This window comes from Microcebus murinus, chromosome 16, assembly GCF_040939455.1.
Source record: "Microcebus murinus isolate Inina chromosome 16, M.murinus_Inina_mat1.0, whole genome shotgun sequence".
Classification (NCBI taxonomy): Eukaryota; Metazoa; Chordata; class Mammalia; order Primates; family Cheirogaleidae; genus Microcebus; species Microcebus murinus.
This window is the reverse complement of record NC_134119.1, coordinates 68,134-89,309: the sequence shown is the minus strand read 5'-3', so window position 1 is coordinate 89,309 and position 21,176 is coordinate 68,134. Positions and strand designations below refer to the sequence as shown.

Genomic DNA, 21,176 nt, shown 5'->3' with positions numbered 1-21,176 from the left:
CTTCTGGAGAGCGGGGACATCCTGTTGGTGACGCGTCCCCATGGCTGGAGGGCATAGTGTGGTCCCGTAGAGACTGAGGAATGTTTGACAGGTGGGCCAGTGAGGTGTCTGATATGTGACCCACAGGGCAAGGATGAGCAAACCCAAGACGCCCCCAGAGGACACCCCAACAAAACTCCGAAGGCCCACAGAGAAGGCTGCAGGAGGTGGGGCCAGCCCTGCCCTGCCTGCCACAGGACTCCTTTGAGTGCCAGACTGTGCCCAGCTTCTGTCCTCCAAGCACGATGTCTTGCCCCGCAGTCCAGAGGCCATGTGTGCTGGTGGAAGACTCTGGCAAGGAAGGGCCATGTTCACAGCACAGAAAGTGAGGCCTGAGTGCCGCGGCCAAGCGCTCTGTAACGAGCTGTCCAGACAAAGGCACCAGACTCTTGCCCAGCTCCTGCAAGGCTGGGAGCCTCCCCAGGGCAAGTTGCGGAGCAGCAGACCTGAAGGGGGCTGAATCCACCTGCAGGATCAGGTCACCTCCTCCCACTGGCCAATGCTGTCCCACAGCAGGCAGGTCTATGCAAACCAGCCCCCAAGGTCTGAGGAAGCTGAAAGGCCAGAGAAAGAGGCCGACTTACGCAGGGTCTCAGGAGGAAAGAAACTGTCTCAGGCAATGGCAAGGGAAGATGAGCTGGTGGATCTCCGTGCCATCACCCGTAGACCTGGGCTGCTAGATCCCAGGAAGGAATGGGATAGATAACTGAGGTTGTCACATGAATCTGCCCAAGGGCAGGATTTGTGATCAAGGTCGTCCTGGTGTCAGGGCAGGGTTTATGGTGACAGTGGATAAAATAGGAATCTAAAGGCTTTCCCAGAACAGGGGTTAATCAGAAGTCAGCGTGGTGGAGCAGCATCCAAAATGGGGCTGCTTCACTTCTGCAAGCACCGGCAGGAACTCACACGCTCTTCCTCACGGACGTCCAGGAGAAAGTAATGAAAGAACGTCCATGCTTGTAATCTTAGAGTGGAATTTTTTACCACATTATGTGACACATTCATCAAACATTTTTGGGTGTATAAAGCTGGACTTTTGTGTTTCCCGTCCTCACCCTCTGCTGGCACCACCACCTCAAAAGCCACAGGCTGAGTGGGCTCTGCCCTCAGCCAGAGGAGCACCAGGTCTGGAGCAGCCGGCGTCTGCCCCTGCAGGTACCCAGGAAGCTCCGCCCAGGAAGCTCCGCCCACTCGCTCAGCCCTCCCGGCCCATCCAGGAAGACGTGCTGGTCCTAGGGGTTAAGTTTGCCTTCCTGAGCTCTCCTGTTGGAAGTTATGGCTCAGTTGTGTTCTGGACGCTTCTAGTCCAGCCTAGACCCAATAGAAGGTGGAGACGGGATGCAGTGGACCCAACAGGCTGGTCCCGACATCCAGGCCTGCTGTCTGGGCGTAAACCGGGCCCTCGAGCAGCGGCCAGTTGCTCCCCTCTTGGCTCTCCTGGCCTCCCTGGGAGGACCGAGGGGCAGCATACTGAAGCCCGGGACACCCTGTTGCTGGCAGGAGGCAGGTGAGGCGAGCTTCGGCGACGTTCCTCTGTGGAGAAGCACTTAAGGAGTCCAGTCTGGGGAAGGTGGGGAGTGTGCACACGAGGACTGTGTGTCGGGGGGTCGCAGGTCTCTGGACCGAGGATGGATGCCTTCACAGGCTCTGGTCCCAGCTCTGCTTTCCTCCGCAGGTGCCCCACGCCCGGCTGCGATGGCTCCGGCCACATCACAGGGAACTACGCCTCTCACCGGAGGTGAGCCTGCCACACCCTTGGGTCCTGGGCCCTCGAGGTGGGTGGGGGCCTCTTCCTTAGACAAAGCCACGAAAGTCTGAATCAGACACTGATGTTGCTGACAGCTAGAGCTCACTCCCATCTCTTTGGGCTGAAATGTCTCTGCTCCCAGAACCCGATCAGGGCGCCCCGTGCAGTAAGATGCAGATGAGGCTCAGAGTTGGGCGCTCACGGGACCTGCTCCTTCCAAGCCCCACTGCCCTGTGCAAAGGCTCTGCGGCTGCAGACCACTCCTTAGAGTTGGTGGGTCAGTTGACCCCCCCCCCCCGACCTGGGGTCACAGCACTTGAAGGGAGAGGATGAGATGGACGGGTGCAAGGCTGCTATTCTAGGACTAAGGTGGCCCTTTTTCCTCTTTTAAAACCAGCTTGTCAGGCTGCCCTCGTGCCAAGAAAAGTGGAGTGAAAGTGGCCCCCACCAAGGATGACAAGGAGGACCCTGAGCTGATGAAGTACGTCAGGCCATGCTGGCTTCTTCATTGCTTTGCAGAATTGGGATTTTCCTGTGTTTTATAATTTTAAAAAATCTCCTAGATTCCCTTTTCAGTAAACCTGTGATCAAGAAACTGACCCATGCCAACATTCCCTTTTGTAGAAGTGCTCACATTCTGTGCATTGGCACCTGTGATGGTGTGAGTCCCGGTGTTTCATCCAGGCACGCTGCTGGCCCCTCTGGGCTTCCCAGGGCTGGAGTGTTTGAGAGGCAGAGCACCCTGCTGCCTGTGACGGGGCCAGCTGGGCATGGGCCTCAGGGCCTTGGGTGGCCCCAGGGCCTCTGTAGGACTTTCATCTGGCAGGAAAGTTCAGGTGCAGAAGTCCAGAAGGAAAGGATGGTTAGAAAGACGTTGGACCTTTGAATCCTCTGTGTCCAAACATCCACACCCCTGTGCAGAGAGCAGGTAGGGTGAGATTGTCCAGGAAGATCAAAACTGGGAACTAGACACTGCTGGAGGAGAGAGGACATCTTCAGCCTTAAGTGACCCAGTTTCTGAAGCAAAAAGACTCTACTGCCCTTCTCACTGTGGTGAGGGTGGGGGCTGATGTGTCTTCTAGGGGGTCATGGGTGAGCCCAGACTCTGCGTGACCCTACTTGATGGGGGCTTGCTCCGTGTCCAGCCTGTTCTCCCAGCAGGAAGCTGGTCCCCCGCACCGCCCACTCGTAGGTGGGGACAGTACTGTGCTGCAGGCTCCAACAGTGTGACCCACTGGCCAGTGTTCCCAGGACCAAGGGATTTTCAGAGCTGACACTGGCCAATGGGTGGTGGGGCCCCTGGCAGGTGAGCAGTGGAGGTGCCCACGACCTGGGCCTCGGGCTGGCTTGTTTGGGGCAGGGCCTGGCAGGCCTGCAGGAAACAGGTTTGCCCTGACTGTTACCTGCTGAGCCAAGAGTAGCAGCACTCACCCCTGCAGAGGGACAGCTTTGCCCCAGATTCGGTTGCTCTTGCTCACTGTGCCCAAACATCTGCTCGGCCACAAGGGAGGGGCCTGATGGACTAAGTCGCACCCTCAGAAGGGGACAGCCCCACCAGCTGTTTGGTGTAATAAGGCTGTAGCTTGTTTATTTATTTAATTTTTACAATAAAACTGTAATGAATGCTAAATTAACAATGCAAAATAGGAGGTTGTTTGTATTACAAATGCTGCATACTAAATGCTGGAGTGCGTAAAAAGTATTTTTCCCCCTGAGAAGCCAGGAATTTGTCTGTGATCATATAAATGCAATGCTTTGATGGATTTAGCAAGCACCCTGCTGGCAGGGATTTTATAAGTGAATTGTGCTACATTTACAAATGATTAAAATCAAGATCAGCATTTTTCAAATTAACTAGGAAAAATGTTTTTCCTCTTTTTAATGTGCTGTCAACTTTGCTTTTAAAAAAACAAGAGTTCTGAAGCCAAGTGGAGGTTGTGACTTAGAAACAGATCAACATTTGCAGGATAAAGTTCCTAGCAGCTCCCTGGCAAAGGGGGGCCGCCCACTTAGCGCCTCCATTTTATAGGGCCTCCCCCTGCCATAAACGTTAACTGTATTTGTAATTGACTAGCATCTTTACACAAGTGCATGCTGAAGCAGAAACTTTAGCGATGCACCAGGTCTGAGGCATGGGATTTCATTAGCATGCATGAACTGTGTTTTTGGAGAGGCTGACACCTCATGTCTGCACCATTTAAAATTAAGTCACGTCGGCACGTAGTGGTAAATCCCTTTTGCCACAGCTTTATAACTGGTCATAAAACTCTGGTGGGCTGGGCGCGGTGGCTCACGCCTACAATCCTAGCACTCAGGGAAGTCAAGGTGGGAGGATCGCCTGAGGTCAGGAGTTTGAGACTAGCCTGAGCAAGAGTGAGACTTCATCTTTACAAAAATAGAAAAATTAGCTGGGCATGGTGGTGCATACCTGTAGTCCCGGCTCCTTGAGAGGCTGAGGCAGGAGGATCACTTAAGCCCAGGAGTTTAAGGTTGCAGTGAGCTGTGATGACATCACCACACTCTAGCTGGGGCGGCAGAGTGAGACTCTGTCTCAAAAAAAGAAAAAAAAAACAGTCTGTGGAGGTTCTGGCGTGGGAGTCAGGAGGTGAATGATTCCTCCACCCCACCCATTGCCCCTGGAGGGGGCCCACCCTGCCTGGCCACACTGGCATCTGACAGACAAAACGCACCTCTGGTCCCTGGTCCTGGCCACGTCTCATGTCACCGGTGGATGAGGTTCCTGTGGCCTGCCACCTGTGAGGAAGCAGCAGCTCACCCAAGGAACAGGAAACCACGCCAACTCAGTGCCCCTCGCACGTTTCAGCGTGATGCCCCCTGGCGGGCCTGAGGTTCCGCACTGGGTGCGGAGAAAAGGAAGCCCCTATCTGAAATCCTCTCCTTGTACTCAATGGCAGGGATTATTAACCCTTCCTCCGGATGAAGGGTCTTAGGGTTTTGTGAGAAAGTAAAACATTCCGTTCAGATTCTACCGTGCAGAGTGACTGAAGAACCACCTCTCACTTGGCCCCTTGATCCTGGGAGTCACCTCTGTGACTCAGCAGGTGCCTCTCCTGGCCTAGGCCCCCAGCTCAGGCCTACCTGTGCCTGGTCCAGCTGTGAGGCATCCGGGTTTGAGGGGGCCAGACATGGAATAGGAACCTCCCAGAGCCTCCACAGGAGCCCCTGGCAGTGCTCTGGCCCCTGCTCTGCACTGCTGGCTGAGACGACCTTGGACTGGCCCAGTGGACACCTGTGAGTGTCCAAGAGCTGGAGGCCAGGATGAGTAAGAAAGGGAGGAGAGAGGAAAGAGGAAGAAGCAGGCCCTGGCCGCAGTGGCTGGGAAGTTGTCTACAACGACTGCCCCTAAGACGAGGCCAGGATTGTGGGGGCAGCGAGCCTTGGACGGCCCTCCCTGGGCCCCCATCCCACCCTGCAGCACGAGCCTCTGCTGACAATCCTCTTTCCTCCTGAAGGCTTCCTGCCTTGACTTCTCTGTGTGATCGGGGGCCTCTCTATAGATGGGACGATGGTGTCCCCTCTTGGGGTCCCAGGCTACCAGGCATTTATCATACAGCGAGTGTGTGAATGAAGGTAGTTTGGATGTGTTTTATTTGTTGGAGAAAGAAGACTGGAATTTGTAGATCAAAGATCTTGTCCTAGGCCAGGTGTGAGTTCCTGGGTGATCTGGTCTGCCACCCCCAGGGCAGTGGGACAGACACCCAGAGAGGGACTGGCCCTGGGCCCTCTGCATCACCCTGTTTGTCTCTGACCCACACTGTGCTGGGCCTTTGCCAATCCACGTTTGTGTTGTTTCCATAAGCACCTCTATCCTCTCCTTGAATACTCAGAACAAAGGAAAGGAAAATGCCATCCAGGCCAGCCTTGGGTAGGACTGATTGCGGGATATCCAAGTGGCAAAGGGTGCCCTGTGATCGACAGGCCCCCAGGCCTCCCCAGGCCCATGCTTAGCGCAAGATCCCAGGGAGTGGCCTCTGGGTGGTCTTGGCTGACAGCAGAGTTCTGCATTGCTGAAGAGGCACAGCAGTGACCCCAGCAGCAAGGCCTTGGTGTGAACCTGAGAGCCAGCCCCAGGCACAGGGTCGCAGCTGCGGGAGGGTGGGGAGAGGTGTCTGCTGACACCTCCAGCCTCCAGCCATGCAGGGGCCGTGAGCCCAAGGTGCATGGCCCTGGCAGCCTTCACGTCCAGCCTGAAGGCCCAGCTTCTTCCCCAAGGCTCCAGGACTCTGGCTGTGCCTCTGCCTCACTCAGGAGCTCCCTTCGTGCGCCATGTGGGTTCTCTCTGTGTCTGTCTCGGGAGGTCTCCAGGCTTTTCCTCCCAACACTGGTGCCCCTGTCCTCACCTCTGGCCTTTCTGCGCCCAGGTGCCCAGTTCCAGGCTGTGTGGGGCTTGGTCACATCAGCGGCAAATACGCCTCCCACAGAAGTGCATCTGGCTGCCCGCTGGCTGCCCGGAGGCAGAAAGAAGGTTCCCTCAATGGCTCGTCGTTCTCCTGGAAGTCCCTGAAGAACGAGGGGCCAACCTGCCCCACCCCCGGCTGCGACGGCTCTGGCCACGCCAACGGGAGCTTCCTCACCCACCGAAGGTAACTGTCCCCCCACACCCTGCCCTGTCTGAGCAGTGAGTAGGAACCCCAGCAGGGGCTGGGGGCAAGACTCCTAGGAGGGCCAGATACGGTGGCTCATGCCTGTAGTCCTAGCACTGTGGGAGGCCAAGGCGAGAGGATTGCTTGAGGCCAGGAGTTCAAGACCTGGGCAACGTAGTAAGACCCCGTCTCTATAAAAAAACAAAAAATAAAAAAGTTAGCCAGGCATGGTGGTGTGTGCCTGTAGTCCCAGCTACTTGGGAGGCTGAAGCAGGAGGATCGCTGGAGCCCAGGCCTTCAAGGATGCATAAGCTGTGATCACACCACTGCACCCCAGCATGGGCAACAGAGCGAGACCTCGTCTCAAGAAAAAAAAAAAGAGAAAAAAGAAAAAAAGGAAAGCAAGAGGAAAGGAGGAAGGGAAGGTAGGGAAGGAAGGACAAGCAATGCCTAATGGGTAGCTGACGAAGGGAAGCCAAAGAAGCTCTGTTGGTGCCAGGAGATGGCGTTGGCGATGGCTGTCCCACGTGCCTCCTCTCACGAGCCTCCCTCCACATCCTCACGGAGTCCCTCCGGGGCGTGGAGGCCACACGTGAGCAGAGCCTCATGTCTGACACGCACGTTCTCTTAGTAACTTCTCAGGAAAAGTTTTTCTCCTCCTTCCTTCCTTTCTTATTTCCTCTACCCTAACCCTAACCCTACAAGACTGACTAACTCATTCAGTTAACAAAGCATTCACACCGCTGTGCACCAAGCCCTGGAGACAGAGCAGAGGACAGAAGGACAAGCAGCCCCGTCCTCTGGAGTGCAGCTTGGCAGGGTGGGTGGGAGACGCCGTAAGCAGATGCATAAGTGGGACGCCTACTGTGGTGAGTGCTGGAGAGCACTCTGGGGAAAGAGCCGCGGGGATGGGGCAAGGAAGGCCTCTCTGAGGAGGAAGCAGGAACTTGTCCAAACCGTCTGGGGGACAAGCCTTCCGTGGACTGGCTGGAGCCGGGAATGGCCTGGCCTGCTGGACAGGTTTGGAGGAGCCAGGCTGCGGTGTGCTGGAGCCAGGGAAGAGGGAGCAACAGGAGAGGAGGCGGAAATTTCTGAGCCAGGATCTTTCCATCCTGCCAGCTGGTAAGGTCTCAGCCTGTGTGTGAGCGAGGGCCCCGGCAAGGAGCAGAGGAGAGCCTGAGTCTGACCTGGGCAGCTGGCTCAGCTGCAAGCCGCAAAGGAGGCTGCTAGGCCTGGGTCAGGCAGGCAGAGGAGTCACATTCTGGGCTTCCTATGGACATTGCAACTTGCCTCAATCTACCTTTACTTATGATGTGGATAAAATCACTGGATTAACTCAAATCATGCCTGAGAATCCACACCCTTTTATGTATTTCTCAGTTTTAATGTCTATATCCAAGGAATCATCTGTGAGTATCATTACAACCACAACCTGAAGGGTCTCCTGGGGCAGTGTCCGCTAGGAGGGCCTCCTTGGGGTTGGGGTGGGGTGCAGTCAGGGCTGCAAAGTGCCAGCAAGTGAGTCAGCGGACCTTAGACCTTAAAGAGGGAGCAGCAAAGCCCGGCCCCTCCAGTGCCAAGCAGGGTCCACCATGGCATGCCAGACAGGGAGAGCTCTGGGGCGGGGAGTCACCTTCCTGGTCCCTGCCCTGACCGGATGTAGCTTCTTCTACTCCAGGAAGGACAGAGAGGTGATGAGAAGCAGTTCAGCCATAGGAAGGCCCGCAGGGTCACCTGGGTGAGATGGAACTTGCCTTGTACTGGTCCATAAAGCATGACATTGGACTGGCCATGGTGTATGACATTGGACTGGCCATGGTGTGTGACCTTGGACTGGCCATGGTGTATGACCTTGGACGGGCCATGGTGTGTGACCTTGGACTGGCCATGGTGTGTGACCTTGGACTGGCCATGGTGTGTGACCTTGGACTGGCCATGGTATGTGACCTTGGACTGGCCATGGTGTGTGACCTTGGACTGGCCATGGTGTGTGATCTTGGACTGGCCATGGTGTGTGACCCCACACTGGCCATGGAGTGTGACCCCACACTGGCCATGGTGTGTGACCCCACACTGGCCATGGAGTGTGACCCCCACACTGGCCATGGAGTGTGACCCCCACACTGGCCATGGTGTGTGACCCCACACTGGCCATGGTGTGTGACCTCCACACTGGCCATGGTGTGTGACCTCCACACTGGTCATGGTGTGTGACCTCCACACTGGCCATGGTGTGTGACCCCACACTGACCATGGTGTGAGACCCCACACTGGCCATGGAGTGTGACCCCACAGTGGCCATGGTGTGTGACCCCACACTGGCCATGGTGTGTGAGCCTGCACTGGTCATGGTGTGTGACCTCCACACTGGTCATGGTGTGTGAGCCTGCACTGGCCATGGTGTGTGACCCCACACTGGCCATGGTGTGTGACCTCCACACTGGCCATGGTGTGTGACCTCCACACTGGCCATGGTGTGTGACCTCCACACTGGTCATGGTGTGTGACCTGCACACTGGCCATGGAGTGTGACCTCCACACTGGCCATGGAGTGTGACCTCCACACTGGTCATGGTGTGTGACCTCCACACTGGCCATGGAGTGTGACCTCCACACTGGTCATGGTGTGTGACCTCCACACTGGCCATGGTGTGTGACCCCACGCTGGCCATGGTGTGAGACCCCACGCTGGCCATGGAGTGTGACCCCACACTGACCATGGTGTGAGACCCCACACTGGCCATGGAGTGTGACCCCACAGTGGCCATGGTATGTGACCTCCACACTGGCCATGGTGTGTGACCTCCACACTGGTCATGGTGTGTGACCTCCACACTGGCCATGGTGTGTGACCTCCACACTGGCCATGGTGTGTGACCTCCACACTGGTCATGGTGTGTGACCTCCACACTGGCCATGGTGTGTGACCCCACGCTGGCCATGGTGTGAGACCCCACGCTGGCCATGGAGTGTGACCCCACACTGACCATGGTGTGAGACCCCACACTGGCCATGGAGTGTGACCCCACAGTGGCCATGGTATGTGACCTCCACACTGGCCATGGTGTGTGACCTCCACACTGGTCATGGTGTGTGACCTCCACACTGGCCATGGAGTGTGACCTCCACACTGGTCATGGTGTGTGACCTCCACACTGGTCATGGTGTGTGACCTCCACACTGGCCATGGTGTGTGACCCCACACTGACCATGGTGTGAGACCCCACACTGGCCATGGAGTGTGACCCCCACACTGGTCATGGTGTGTGACCCCACACTGGCCATGGAGTATGACCTCCACACTGGCCATGGAGTATGACCTCCACACTGGCCATGGTGTGTGACCTCCACACTGGCCATGGTGTGTGACCTCCACACTGGCCATGGAGTGTGACCTCCACACTGGTCATGGTGTGTGACCTCCACACTGGCCATGGTGTGTGACCCCACACTGACCATGGTGTGAGACCCCACACTGGCCATGGAGTGTGACCCCCACACTGGTCATGGTGTGTGACCCCACACTGGCCATGGAGTATGACCTCCACACTGGCCATGGAGTATGACCTCCACACTGGCCATGGTGTGTGACCTCCACACTGGCCATGGTGTGTGACCTCCACACTGGTCATGGTGTGTGACCTGCACACTGGCCATGGAGTGTGACCCCACACTGGCCATGGAGTATGACCTCCACACTGGCCATGGAGTGTGACCCCACAGTGGCCATGGTGTGTGACCCCACACTGGCCATGGTGTGTGACCTCCACACTGGTCATGGTGTGTGAGCCTGCACTGGCCATGGTGTGTGACCTCCACACTGGTCATGGTGTGTGACCTGCACACTGGCCATGGAGTGTGACCCCACACTGGCCATGGAGTATGACCTCCACACTGGCCATGGAGTGTGACCCCACAGTGGCCATGGTGTGTGACCCCACACTGGCCATGGTGTGTGAGCCTGCACTGGTCATGGTGTATGACCTCCACACTGGTCATGGTGTGTGAGCCTGCACTGGCCATGGTGTGTGACCTCCACACTGGCCATGGTGTGTGACCTCCACACTGGCCATGGTGTGTGACCTCCACACTGGTCATGGTGTGTGACCTGCACACTGGCCATGGAGTGTGACCTCCACACTGGTCATGGTGTGTGACCTCCACACTGGTCATGGTGTGTGACCTCTACACTGGCCATGGTGTGTGACCCCACGCTGGCCATGGTGTGAGACCCCACACTGGCCATGGAGTGTGACCCCACAGTGGCCATGGTGTGTGACCTCACACTGGCCATGGTGTGTGAGCCTGCACTGGCCATGGTGTGTTACCTCCACACTGGCCATGGTGTGTGACCTCCACACTGGCCATGGTGTGTGACCTCCACACTGGCCATGGTGTGTGACCTCCACACTGGTCATGGTGTGTGACCTCCACACTGGCCATGGAGTGTGACCCCACAGTGGCCATGGTGTGTGACCTCACACTGGCCATGGTGTGTGAGCCTGCACTGGCCATGGTGTGTGACCTCCACACTGGCCATGGTGTGTGACCTCCACACTGGCCATGGTGTGTGACCTCCACACTGGCCATGGTGTGTGACCTCCACACTGGTCATGGTGTGTGACCTCCACACTGGCCATGGAGTGTGACCCCACAGTGGCCATGGTGTGTGACCTCACACTGGCCATGGTGTGTGAGCCTGCACTGGCCATGGTGTGTTACCTCCACACTGGTCATGGTGTGTGACCTCCACACTGGCCATGGTGTGTGACCTCCACACTGGCCATGGTGTGAGACCCCACAGTGGCCATGGAGTGTGACCCCACAGTGGCCATGGTGTGTGACCTCACACTGGCCATGGTGTGTGAGCCTGCACTGGTCAATGATATGTGACCTCTCTTCCAGTTTGTCAGGCTGTCCCAGAGCAACATTTGCTGGGAAGAAGGGAAAACTCTCAGGGGAAGAGGTTCTCAGCCCAAAGTTCAAGACCAGTGACGGTAAGAGTGCCCTCCTGTGCTCCCTGCTCATGACTGGGGACCCAGGTGCATGAGAGCCTAGTCCCTCTTCATGCTGGTTGGAAGGGGCAGGCAGATGAGCCCCTCCTGGAATGAATCGTGGTGGAGACAGACCCTGTACCCTGAGCTGACAGCGCTCCTGCCCTTGGCTCTGACGCTCCGGATGCCCATGTCTAGGCCCCTGGGCCTCAGGCTGTCATGCCAGCTCTCACCTGGGCCTTGGTGACCGTGGGACTGATTCCACCGGCACAAGAAGCCACATCTGATGAGTTTGTGGAAAGTGTGACTCACTTCCACTTAGGTGAGGAAATTTAGCGTGATCTGGACAAACTTTCATTTTTGTCTTAACAATTGATGCCTCCCAAAGAGACTTAAGCCTTTCCACTGGCAACCTCGGCAAGGGACGAGCAGCACACACTCATCTCCCAGTGTTCAAGACAGGCTTTCCCAGTGTGGAATGAGGGTACGAGCCCCAAGAGACGAGCTTGGAAAGCCAGGCAGAAGTCCTCTGCCACACTGGGGCTTCTAGTTCTTTCTAGAAAGCAGGGTCCCCACACCATGCTGGCCTGGCCTGAGGCCCAGAGCCATCACTGGGGTTTCTAGTTCTTTCTAGAAAGCGGGGTCCCCTGGCCTGAGGCCCAGAGCTATCACTGGGGTTTTTCTCCGGGCAGTGCTAGAGAATGACGAGGAGATCAAGCAGCTGAACCAGGAGATCCGAGACCTGAATGAGTCCAACTCGGAGATGGAGGCCGCCATGGTGCAGCTGCAGTCCCAGGTGGGTGGCACTGTCCCCCAGCCCCAGGCTCTCTGCCCTCCCAACCCAAATGTCCATGCCAGGGACAGTGCAGCATCCATCAGCACCTGTCTAGGCTGCTTCAGGGCCGAGCTGGTGGACACCGTGGCACCTGGCACTTGGGACACCCAGTGCGTGCTGGCTGTCCACGTCAGTGCCTGTGAAGTCACGCTGAGCACAGGCAGCCTGGGTGCTAGCTGTCCACGTCAGTGCCTGTGAAGTCACGCTGAGCGCAGGCAGCCCGGGTGCTGGCTGTCCACGTCAGTGCCTGTGAAGTCACGCTGAGCGTAGGCAGCCTGGGTGCTGGCTGTCCACGTCAGTGCCTGTGAAGTCACGCTGAGCGCAGGCAGCCTGGGGTGCTGGCTGTCCACGTCAGTGCCTGTGAAGTCACGCTGAGCGCAGGCAGCCTGGGTGCTGGCTGTCCACGTCAGTGCCTGTGAAGTCACGCTGAGCGCAGGCAGCCTGGGTGCTGGCTGCCCGACTGGGGCTGGTGGTCATGTTAGTGTTAACAGTAGTATTAGTCTTGTCAGGCTCATTAAGATTAGCAGTACTACTGGTATTAGTTTCATTAGTCTGAGTAGTCCTATCGGGGTTAGTAGTCCTTCTAGGGTTACTAGTCATGTTAGTGCCAGTAGCCCCATTAGTGTGGTACCTAACAGCCTGGTCCCTGGAGCTGGGTTACGACCCTGGCACAGCCACGTGCCAGCTGAGCGACCTGGAAAACCTTCTGGCCTCTTTGTTCCTCAATGTCTCCATCAGCAAATTGAAGAATAGGTTCTACTCCCTGTGATTGTCGCGGGATGAACGCATTTCTTTGGCTTATGTGCCTGTCCCGGAGTAAGTGGGGTCGATGGGAGCTGCTGTTGCTGAGGAACAGGATTACAAATTGCTTTAAATGTGTGTGTCATATTTCTCTGATTTCCCCAAAGTGAGCATTTGTAATCAGAAAAAAAGGCAGTAGAGATTTTATTTTGAAAATAAGAACATACCCCACCCTCTGGAAGCTGAGTGGAGTCTGGAGCAACATGGGGGGAGTAGGCACATGGGGGGAGTAGGCACATGCAGGTGTGTCCCCAGGGGCTGGAAGGACAAAGGACAGGAGGTGACCCAGCCCCACAGGGAATGTGGGCAGAGCCCCTTCCTGGGCAGGGACAGATGGGAAGATGACAAGGCCTCTGCCCCAGGCTATAGAAGACGGGTGACGAATTCCTACCCTACGTGTCTTGTTGCTTTGCTCTTTTCTCTGCTGGCAAACAGGCTCCTGTCGACCACTCTTTACTCGAGAGCCTGCATAAAAATAGCATCACCCCTGGCAGTCTGGAAGGACTTGCACTCTGTCGTGCACATGTTGATACGCTCCCCCCCAGGTTCCCAGGCAGCAGCAACAGAGAACTGTCTCTGTCTCCTAGTGACATCTCTGGGGTGTAGAGACGTGGGCCTGTGTGGGTCACACCTGTGCTCCCTGCTCCTTCCCTTCTCAAGGGAAAAACCTTGAGAAGGGAAGGGCCCTCATCAGCATCAGTGTCCCTGGGACAGCACCTCTGGTTTCTTGATATTTGCCAAGAAGACCAATCTTTTTGCAGACAGAGTGCTGCCTTTCACTGCATCCCTCTGGAAGGACTCAGAAGCCTGCCTGTCCCTTTGAGGGAGCATGGCGAGTGGCACCTGCTCCAGAAGGGCAAAGGCCAAGAGAAGGCAGGTCCTTGTCTCCCTCTCATGTCTTTTAAAGCTGCCAGCTTGCCACCTGCGGGCAGAGGGAGAGAGCTCAGCCCAACCACAGCCTCCCAGGAGGGCTGCTGTCCTGTGCCACACACACAATCTTCTTGGGCACTTAGCCTCTGACCCCACGGCTCCTTGGAGAGGTGCAGTCAGGCTGGGGCTGTCCCTTGATATCAAAGGCCTCAGGGCCAGCATGACCCTGGGCAGGTCCACGACCAGGTGGGGAGGTGAGAAGACTTGCCTGTGCCTGGCCTGGGAGGCAGCTCGTCAGTTTTCTTAGCCAGGGGAAGACCCAGAGGCAGTCTGACACCCATGAGGTGGGTATGGTCACTCCCCTGTTACAGACAGGAATAGGAAGCACCAAGGCTGAGAGCACAGCTGGTGGTGTCCAGGACTGAGACCAGGCACTGTGGGTTTGTGCTCTCACCACACCCCGGTAGGACGGACAAGGCCAGCGAGTGGTGCCACTGTGGCCCCAGCTCAGTCTCCACACCCACACCCTGGCTTCCCTCGGGTTGGCTGTTTCCCTCCTGCATCTAGGGCCAGGGCACTGCGGCAGGGCCTCCACAGGAAGGCAGGGTCCCTGCCTCTTCCCCCATCCCAGGGCCCTGCCCTCTCCTAGGGTTTATGCGGTTCGGCCCAGCGTGCTCCCAGGAAGATGGGGGGCCACGGGCAGGAGACACTCAAGCCTCCCTCTGGCACAGATCTCCTCCATGGAGAAGAACCTGAAGAGCATCGAGGAGGAGAACAAGCTCATCGAGGAGCAGAATGAAGCCCTGTTTCTGGAGCTGTCCGGCCTGAGCCAGGCCCTCATCCAAAGTCTCGCCAATATCCGCCTTCCACACATGGTAGGCAGCATGCGGCCCTGTGGGCCCCTCGGCTGGGCTGGCCGCCCCCCAGGGGCTCTTCAGGGCAGGGAGGGCAGAGTGTCTCTCACCCACCAGTGTCTGGGCTCTGCTGGAGGGTCCTGAGCCCTTCGTGGAGAGTCTCTTTGCCCCAGTGGCCCTGGCAGGCACCGCCCACGGCTGCTCTGGGCCTCGCAGATCACTTAGGAATCCCAAACAAAATGGTGGTTCCCACAGCAAAGAGCTGGTGTGGAATCGCTGCAGAGGGACACACTCGTGGCTGTTTCCACACAGGGGGTGCAGCCAGCACTGTCCTGGCTGGCACGGGCTTGTCTCAGGTCTCGTGGGGACGTGGGTGACGCTGCCTCTCGCCGTGCGGGTGGGGCTTGCTAACCTGGTTCTGCTCTCCAGGAGCCAATATGCGAACAGAACTTCGATGCCTATGTGAGCACGCTCACCGACATGTACTCCAACCAGGAGTGCTACCAGAACCCTGCGAACAAGGACCTCCTGGAGAGCATCAAGCAGGCCGTGAGGGGCATCCAGGTCTAGGCCGTGTGTCCTGAGGAGCGCCCAGCCCGCCTCATCATCACCTCCCACTCCCGCCCTTGCGGCGGGATCCCCAACTCACAGTGACTTCTCGTTCGAAGCCCAGCGTGGCCTCGGGCGGGTTTATCCAAAGGGGTGCCTGGAAATTAGTGTCCCCCACGATGCCCCTGCCAGGCTTGGGGCTGTGAGCCACCCACGAGGGGCACTGGGGCACTGAAGTATTACAAAGTGATTTATTTTTGTTTTCTGGAAGAAATCCGAAAAGCAGCTCAAAGTCTCCAGTGGAAGCTCATGGACAAGGTTCTCAGGGAAGTTTTGGAGTTTGCAACCACAGTATTTTGTCTGTCGAGGCTGGGAGGGTGGCCGCGGGCACAGTGGCGGGTGGTGGGAGGCTGAGGCTCAGCCTGGGGCAGCGTGTCTGTGCTCGGTGAGGGCCCTGTGGCACGTGTGTTTTCTGTTTTTGTTTAATTCCGTTTGTGTTAAGGGTGGAACAAAGCTCTGTTCCAGAGGGAAAGTCAGGAGCAGGCCTTCCAGACTACCACTCGCGATGGTTGGCAAGCATCGCGGCCCACAGTCAGCTCAAGGAATTTAAGCCTGGGACACCCCTGAAAATCAGCCTTGTGTCTGGGGATGTGGGCACCCAGAGCCTGTGCAGACACGTGTGTCTTGGGGTCATGGCTCCCTCTGGGAGCTGTAGCCTCTAGACCGCGGGTCTGGGCTCCAAGCCCAGGGACCACCAGGCCAGGCCTCTGGCTTCTGTGTGTCCACCCAGGCCCCTGGCCTGTCACTGCCACATTTCCTGGGTCCTGTCTGGCTTGGTCTTTGTGTCCCAGGTGAGGTGGGGATGACATCATTAAGGTTGGGGGTAAATTCCTAACAGGAGGCCACCAAGGTTTCACTTCTTTTAGATCCATTTGAGATGTGAAAAAAGGTGAATTTTAATTTAATGTGTTAAAAACACAATGTTCCTACTGTGTAAATAGAGTCCAAGTCAATGGTGACTGCAATTCAGAGTTAGTATTTAAAAGTAGAGAAATTGCACTTCTTGGAAGAAATTAAAAAGTAGTTAGTTTAATTATTCTGTAAATTATTTAATTTTGTCAAGATGTAAGTATTTATATTCACAACCTCTTATGTTAACGTTTGCTATTTATTTAACATTTTTATTTATTAATTTTATACTATTTCAAATAGATCCCACACTAGGGCACCATAAGAGGGAAAAAAGTGAAATCAAAGCAAAGTAACTATTTGACTATAATATAGGCCACAAAAAAAATCTTGATATAACTTCTAGTTATAATTTTGATGCAACCAAGTTATTTTTTATATATTTTGTTATTTATTCTTTTAATAATGGAATTTTTAAAAAAGTATTTTGTAACTGAGGAATTTTGATAATTTGGGGATTTTTTTTCCCCTTAGTCTGGTGGAGAGAAAGACTTTTTGGTTTTCTTTTTCCCTTTTGGGTTCCTTTTGTTTCAGGCAGAGATAACAGCAAATGGAATTCTGTATTTATTATTATTTAAGCGTAGCGCAGATGTGCGTGCTCTGGCGTGTTTCTCGTGTCTGTGTGTGTGTTGGCTCTCACGGCTGAGCCGTCCTGTGAGGGAGTCTGGCCGCAGGCGCCGAGGAGCCTCCGGACGCAAGGCTCGCCGCCCTCCCTCTGACAGCTCTGATACTGTGACCCTCCTTCCTCAGGAAACGCTTGAACCCACAGCACTGGCGTGTCTGCAGGGTGATTTCCTAATAAAAGTCCACTCTGACTGTGAGTCGGCGCCGTGTCTCTGCTCCCCACAGCCCTCTCGCTCGCCCCGGGAGTGCGTGCTCGGCAGGCAGGGTCGCACTCTCCGTGTCTGGGGTCTCTCTGGTGGCACACATGGACCCACCCTGCGTAGGCCCAGCCAACATCCTTCCCTCCTGCCCCGTGGTTCTAGAAGGTCTAAGTCGCCATGCCAGGCCCTTTCCGCATGACCAGCGTGTGCAAATTGGAGTTTCCCCAGGAGTTCTCTCTGAGGTTAGACTGGGGCATGGAGTTGGGCTGTCCTGGGCCACCTCTCCTGGCCACAGGGAGAAAGCGGCTGCAGTGGGGAGAGGGGTCAGGCTTTCTGGAGAGAGGCAGAGCTGAGAAACGGAGGTGGAAGATGGAGGAAGGGAGCGAGAGCTGTCTGCTGACATTTTCAGAGCCAGGCTGTAGGCGCTCTGCCCTTGGACACCCCCATTATGTGAGGCGGTGACCCTTTCTCTAGCTGGTTGCCGGCTCTATGGCCTTGCAGTGGCTCCTCATGGTTCCGTTCTCACACTTGCCTCCCGGGGAGAGACTAGTCACATTCAACCTGAACTGTCAGCCTGCTTTCGACCTCCCTGGGAATCTGGCCCTAGAGGCAGACCTGGAGCTCCCATCCGACATGCAAAAAAAGGATCTGCATTCACAGACAAATCCTTGGACATTCTGGGCCGAGTTTCCAGCCTCGGTTCCAGTCAGACAGGGTCCGTGACACCTGGGGCATTGGTACTCTCTGCAGGACTCCAGCTGCTGGCCGTGGGGCCAGAGCAGGCGCCAGCGCACTAGCAGGCAATGCGGCACTTGTGCAGCCACGAGGGAGGGCTCCTGGAGTCACCTCTGAGGCCCTGCTGGGAACAGGGAGATCGGTGGCCTGGTGCTGCACCCCTTCACACCAGATGCTGAGGTGTGGGGTGGGTGTGAGCGAGACTGATTCTGAGGCATCCCTGTTGCAAGCTGAGGTGAAGTTCTCTGGGGAGCATGAGAGTTGGCAGGAGAGGTGGAGGCTGTTCCGGTGGGGACAGGCTACTACCACAACATTAGAAAGTTGCACAGTCCCACAGTGTGACGATGGCATGAGCTGGTCCCCTCAAGAAGATGCCCTCACCTTCGACTCAGAGGGGCAGGCCGGGCCACCAGCTTGCTGGGAGCAGAGGAGTGTCTTGGGGGCACAGGCATGTGCTCTCTTAGGATTGACTTGGGTGTGGGACCCCCACCCAAACCGGGCCTTCTCCACTAGCTTGCAATCCCTCTCTTTTATCCTCTCTAGAGAATAAAGCTCAAGGATTTATACAGAAAGAGGGGACTGTTAGTCTGGCTCTCAGAGGCAGAGCAGGGTTCTGGGGGCTCTGCCAGCTTCTGAAACACTTTCTACCAGTTGTCTTTGTTTCAGCCCTTCTCCAGTCTCCAGAAGAACCTAGGGCTGCCTGCTCTTGGGGGTTCTGGAATGTGGACTCCGTTGGTTTTGAGCTTTCTGCACTCTGCCTAGAATTCAGTGTTTTGGGTCTCCTGGGCCATTTATTTCATATCTGTGAGTTTTCTGGCTTCTCAATTGCACTGTTGCCTTTGCTTCCATCTCCTCACTCCTGCCAATTCATACCTTCAAAGCTGTCCCCTTAGCTGGGTTTAAGAGAGAAGCAAGGTAGATACAGGTGTGCACCTGCTTTCCTTACCTGGATGTGTATGCTCCAAGCTGATGAGCACATGATGGTCTCCCTGTGCAGATGAGAAGTCGGCTCAGTGCTGGATCAACATCACCCCGTGAGTAAGTGGAGCCTCAAGTTCAGGTGAGACTTTCTACCCTTAACCACTCTGTCCCTGTGAAGCTGGTGGTTCTTAGAGGCTGCTACAGATATGAGTGTGGAGGGTTTCTTGTCAGCTGACTGTGAACCTTGTGGCACAGGCCCCCCATGCTCCCCAGGGCTTACAGTCTCTGCACCATTCCCTTTGCTGTCCTTACAGCAGGAGGTAGAACGTGGGCTTCTCCAACACAGCTAATGTGCTAACCAAGTTAAAACAGTGGAACACACCAGGCGCCTTTATTCATTCCTGTAGGTGCCCTGGGCCCCCACCAGGCAGCTGACCCTTGGTAGAGCTGTACTCCCGGGTGCTGGGCTCATGCCCAGAGGCTGAGCACTAGGTGGCCCTCACTGCCCAGCCCCACCTCCCCTCGTGGGTGCTACTGTTGTCCCTGTATCTCAGTGTCTGAAGTGTGCGCCTCAGTGTGTGCGGACTTTTCTAAAGACTGACCTGTCCCCTTCCAGCACTTTCTATGGCTCCCTCCTCCTCCACTGTACCCTCCTGTCACCTCTTGTGCCCTCTTGGCCTCTCCTCCTTTCTGATTTCTACTCTACCCTGCAGCTGCCCCTGCATGCTCCTTGGGGGCTTCCTATGACCCGGCCACTTTCTCCTCATTCCCAAGGCTGACGGCTACTATGTGCATCCCCAAGCCTGCTTTCCCTGGCTTAGAACCTTCTGGGTTTCCACTTGGATGTCCCGTAGGCATCAGGACACATGGCCAGGTGACCACAACAGCCTGACTGCTACTTTGAGCCTGGCCCTCCTGGGCCCAGCAGGGCACCAGGCCCTATTCTTCACTAGCCAGCTGATGGTCTCACAGCTACACGAGAGTCACCAGGAGGGGCCACAACTGCCTAATTTGCCACATGGGTGTGATGCCTCCATGGAGCACCAACCTGGTGGTATGTGCCACCTGGGTGGGGCCCAACGTGGAGTGGCCCCAAGGGGGCTGGTGTGTGATGTGGAGGAAGAAAGGATAGTTATTTGGGATCCTGCCTGATGCTGTGCAGGGATACGCATAGGACAGCACGGGCCATGCTCCACCCCCAGGTGGCCACAGTGGTCCTAAGCTCCAAGGGAACCCTTCCCTGTAACTGGTGTGACAGTTTGGCTGAGGTGTCTACTCTGGCTTGGTCTAGCTCCTGAGGCAGCCTCATGGCAGCCTCATGAGCCAGTGTAGGCATTAGAGGCACACCTGGAGCCCCATTTGGTTGGAGGAGGGGATACAGCCTCAGCCCTGCAGAGCCATCCCTGAGCACCCACCTCTCCAGGGTGAGGGGCTTTTCGGGAGGGGGAAGGGGAGCCCAGGGACAGGAGGCTGAGTGGGAAAGTGCAGCCACCTCCCAGCACCCAGTGAGCACCTCATGGGTCCCACTCCCATCCTCTACTGAAATAGACACACTTTGGCCTGTTTCTTTCACACACTGTCAAAAGTGCTCTTCTTATCTTTAGTGCTTCCACAGCTCATTCTGTAGAAGTTGTCAAAATAGCAAAAGACAAACTTGGTAACATTTATGACTAAAGATGGCGAGGGGCTATCCAAGACCCACACTGCTGCCTCATAAAGACCAAGCAGAAGTGTTGGTTTCACCCCATCTCCCTGGGCCACTGCTTGGGACCCTCGAGCACCGGTTGGTAATCTGAGACCCCATCGGGCACCAAAATCAGAAGGGCTCAGTTACAGCAGCCCCGGTTCTCACCTCACACAGAAGCCCTCCTGGCTCAGATCTGAGCAGGTGCGGGAGAGAGATGAACACTGACAGCTACCGAGTTGAATCCTGAGCCCTTCCATATGGATGGGCTCCTTCCACCTCTCAACCACCTGTGAGGAAGATAGTAGGATTGTCCCCGTCATATGGGTGATGCAACCAAGGCCCAAGGAGGCCCAGGGTCAGACAGGGGGTTGGCTGTGCAGCCAGGACATGCCTGCAGGCCCCTGACACCAAGGCTGCCACCTTGGGTACCCACATGATGGTGCCCACAGCACACACTGCAGTGGCCCTCAGGGTCTCTCTCTCCAGGAGGGGAGGGCGTGTCAGCCCAGCTGGATCCTCACAGACCAGTCATACCCAGTGGGCAACTGCAGGGCTGGAGCAGAAGGGCTGCCATGGTCCCTCGTCCAGTGTGAGGGGATGAGAAAGAACCCACCTGGGCAGGACAAGGAGAGCCAGGAGCACGTTGCTGTGTTGGCCCAGCCTCAGGAGAGCTGGGAACCACTGGGCCACCTGTCAGGGTGCCTGGAGAGGAGACCTGGGGAGGCCAGGTACATTCCATTGCCTCCC

At 56.3% G+C, this 21,176-nt stretch overlaps 1 protein-coding gene and 1 long non-coding RNA gene across 4 annotated transcripts in view; one reads left to right on the top strand and one right to left on the bottom strand.

Annotated features, from left to right (window-relative positions):
- The window catches only part of MYT1 (myelin transcription factor 1), a 75,869-nt gene extending 56,334 nt beyond the window's left edge, over positions 1 to 19,535 (top strand). For all 3 annotated transcript variants that reach the window (XM_012773049.3, XM_012773048.3, XM_012773051.2), the window contains 7 exons: positions 1,715 to 1,777; positions 2,184 to 2,267; positions 6,169 to 6,390; positions 11,296 to 11,387; positions 12,077 to 12,180; positions 14,622 to 14,765; positions 15,174 to 19,535. In XM_012773049.3, coding sequence (XP_012628503.2) covers positions 1,715 to 1,777; positions 2,184 to 2,267; positions 6,169 to 6,390; positions 11,296 to 11,387; positions 12,077 to 12,180; positions 14,622 to 14,765; positions 15,174 to 15,314 — 850 coding nt within the window. In that variant the 3' untranslated portion in view covers positions 15,315 to 19,535. The remainder of the gene's footprint in view (positions 1 to 1,714; positions 1,778 to 2,183; positions 2,268 to 6,168; positions 6,391 to 11,295; positions 11,388 to 12,076; positions 12,181 to 14,621; positions 14,766 to 15,173) is intronic.
- Positions 2,683 to 4,541, bottom strand: LOC142876838 (uncharacterized). The gene is made up of 3 exons (XR_012923652.1): positions 4,477 to 4,541; positions 4,215 to 4,332; positions 2,683 to 2,761 (listed from the first exon to the last, which is right to left on the bottom strand). It is a non-coding gene; the product is annotated as an uncharacterized LOC142876838 (long non-coding RNA).
- Positions 19,536 to 21,176: the final 1,641 nt, after the last annotated feature.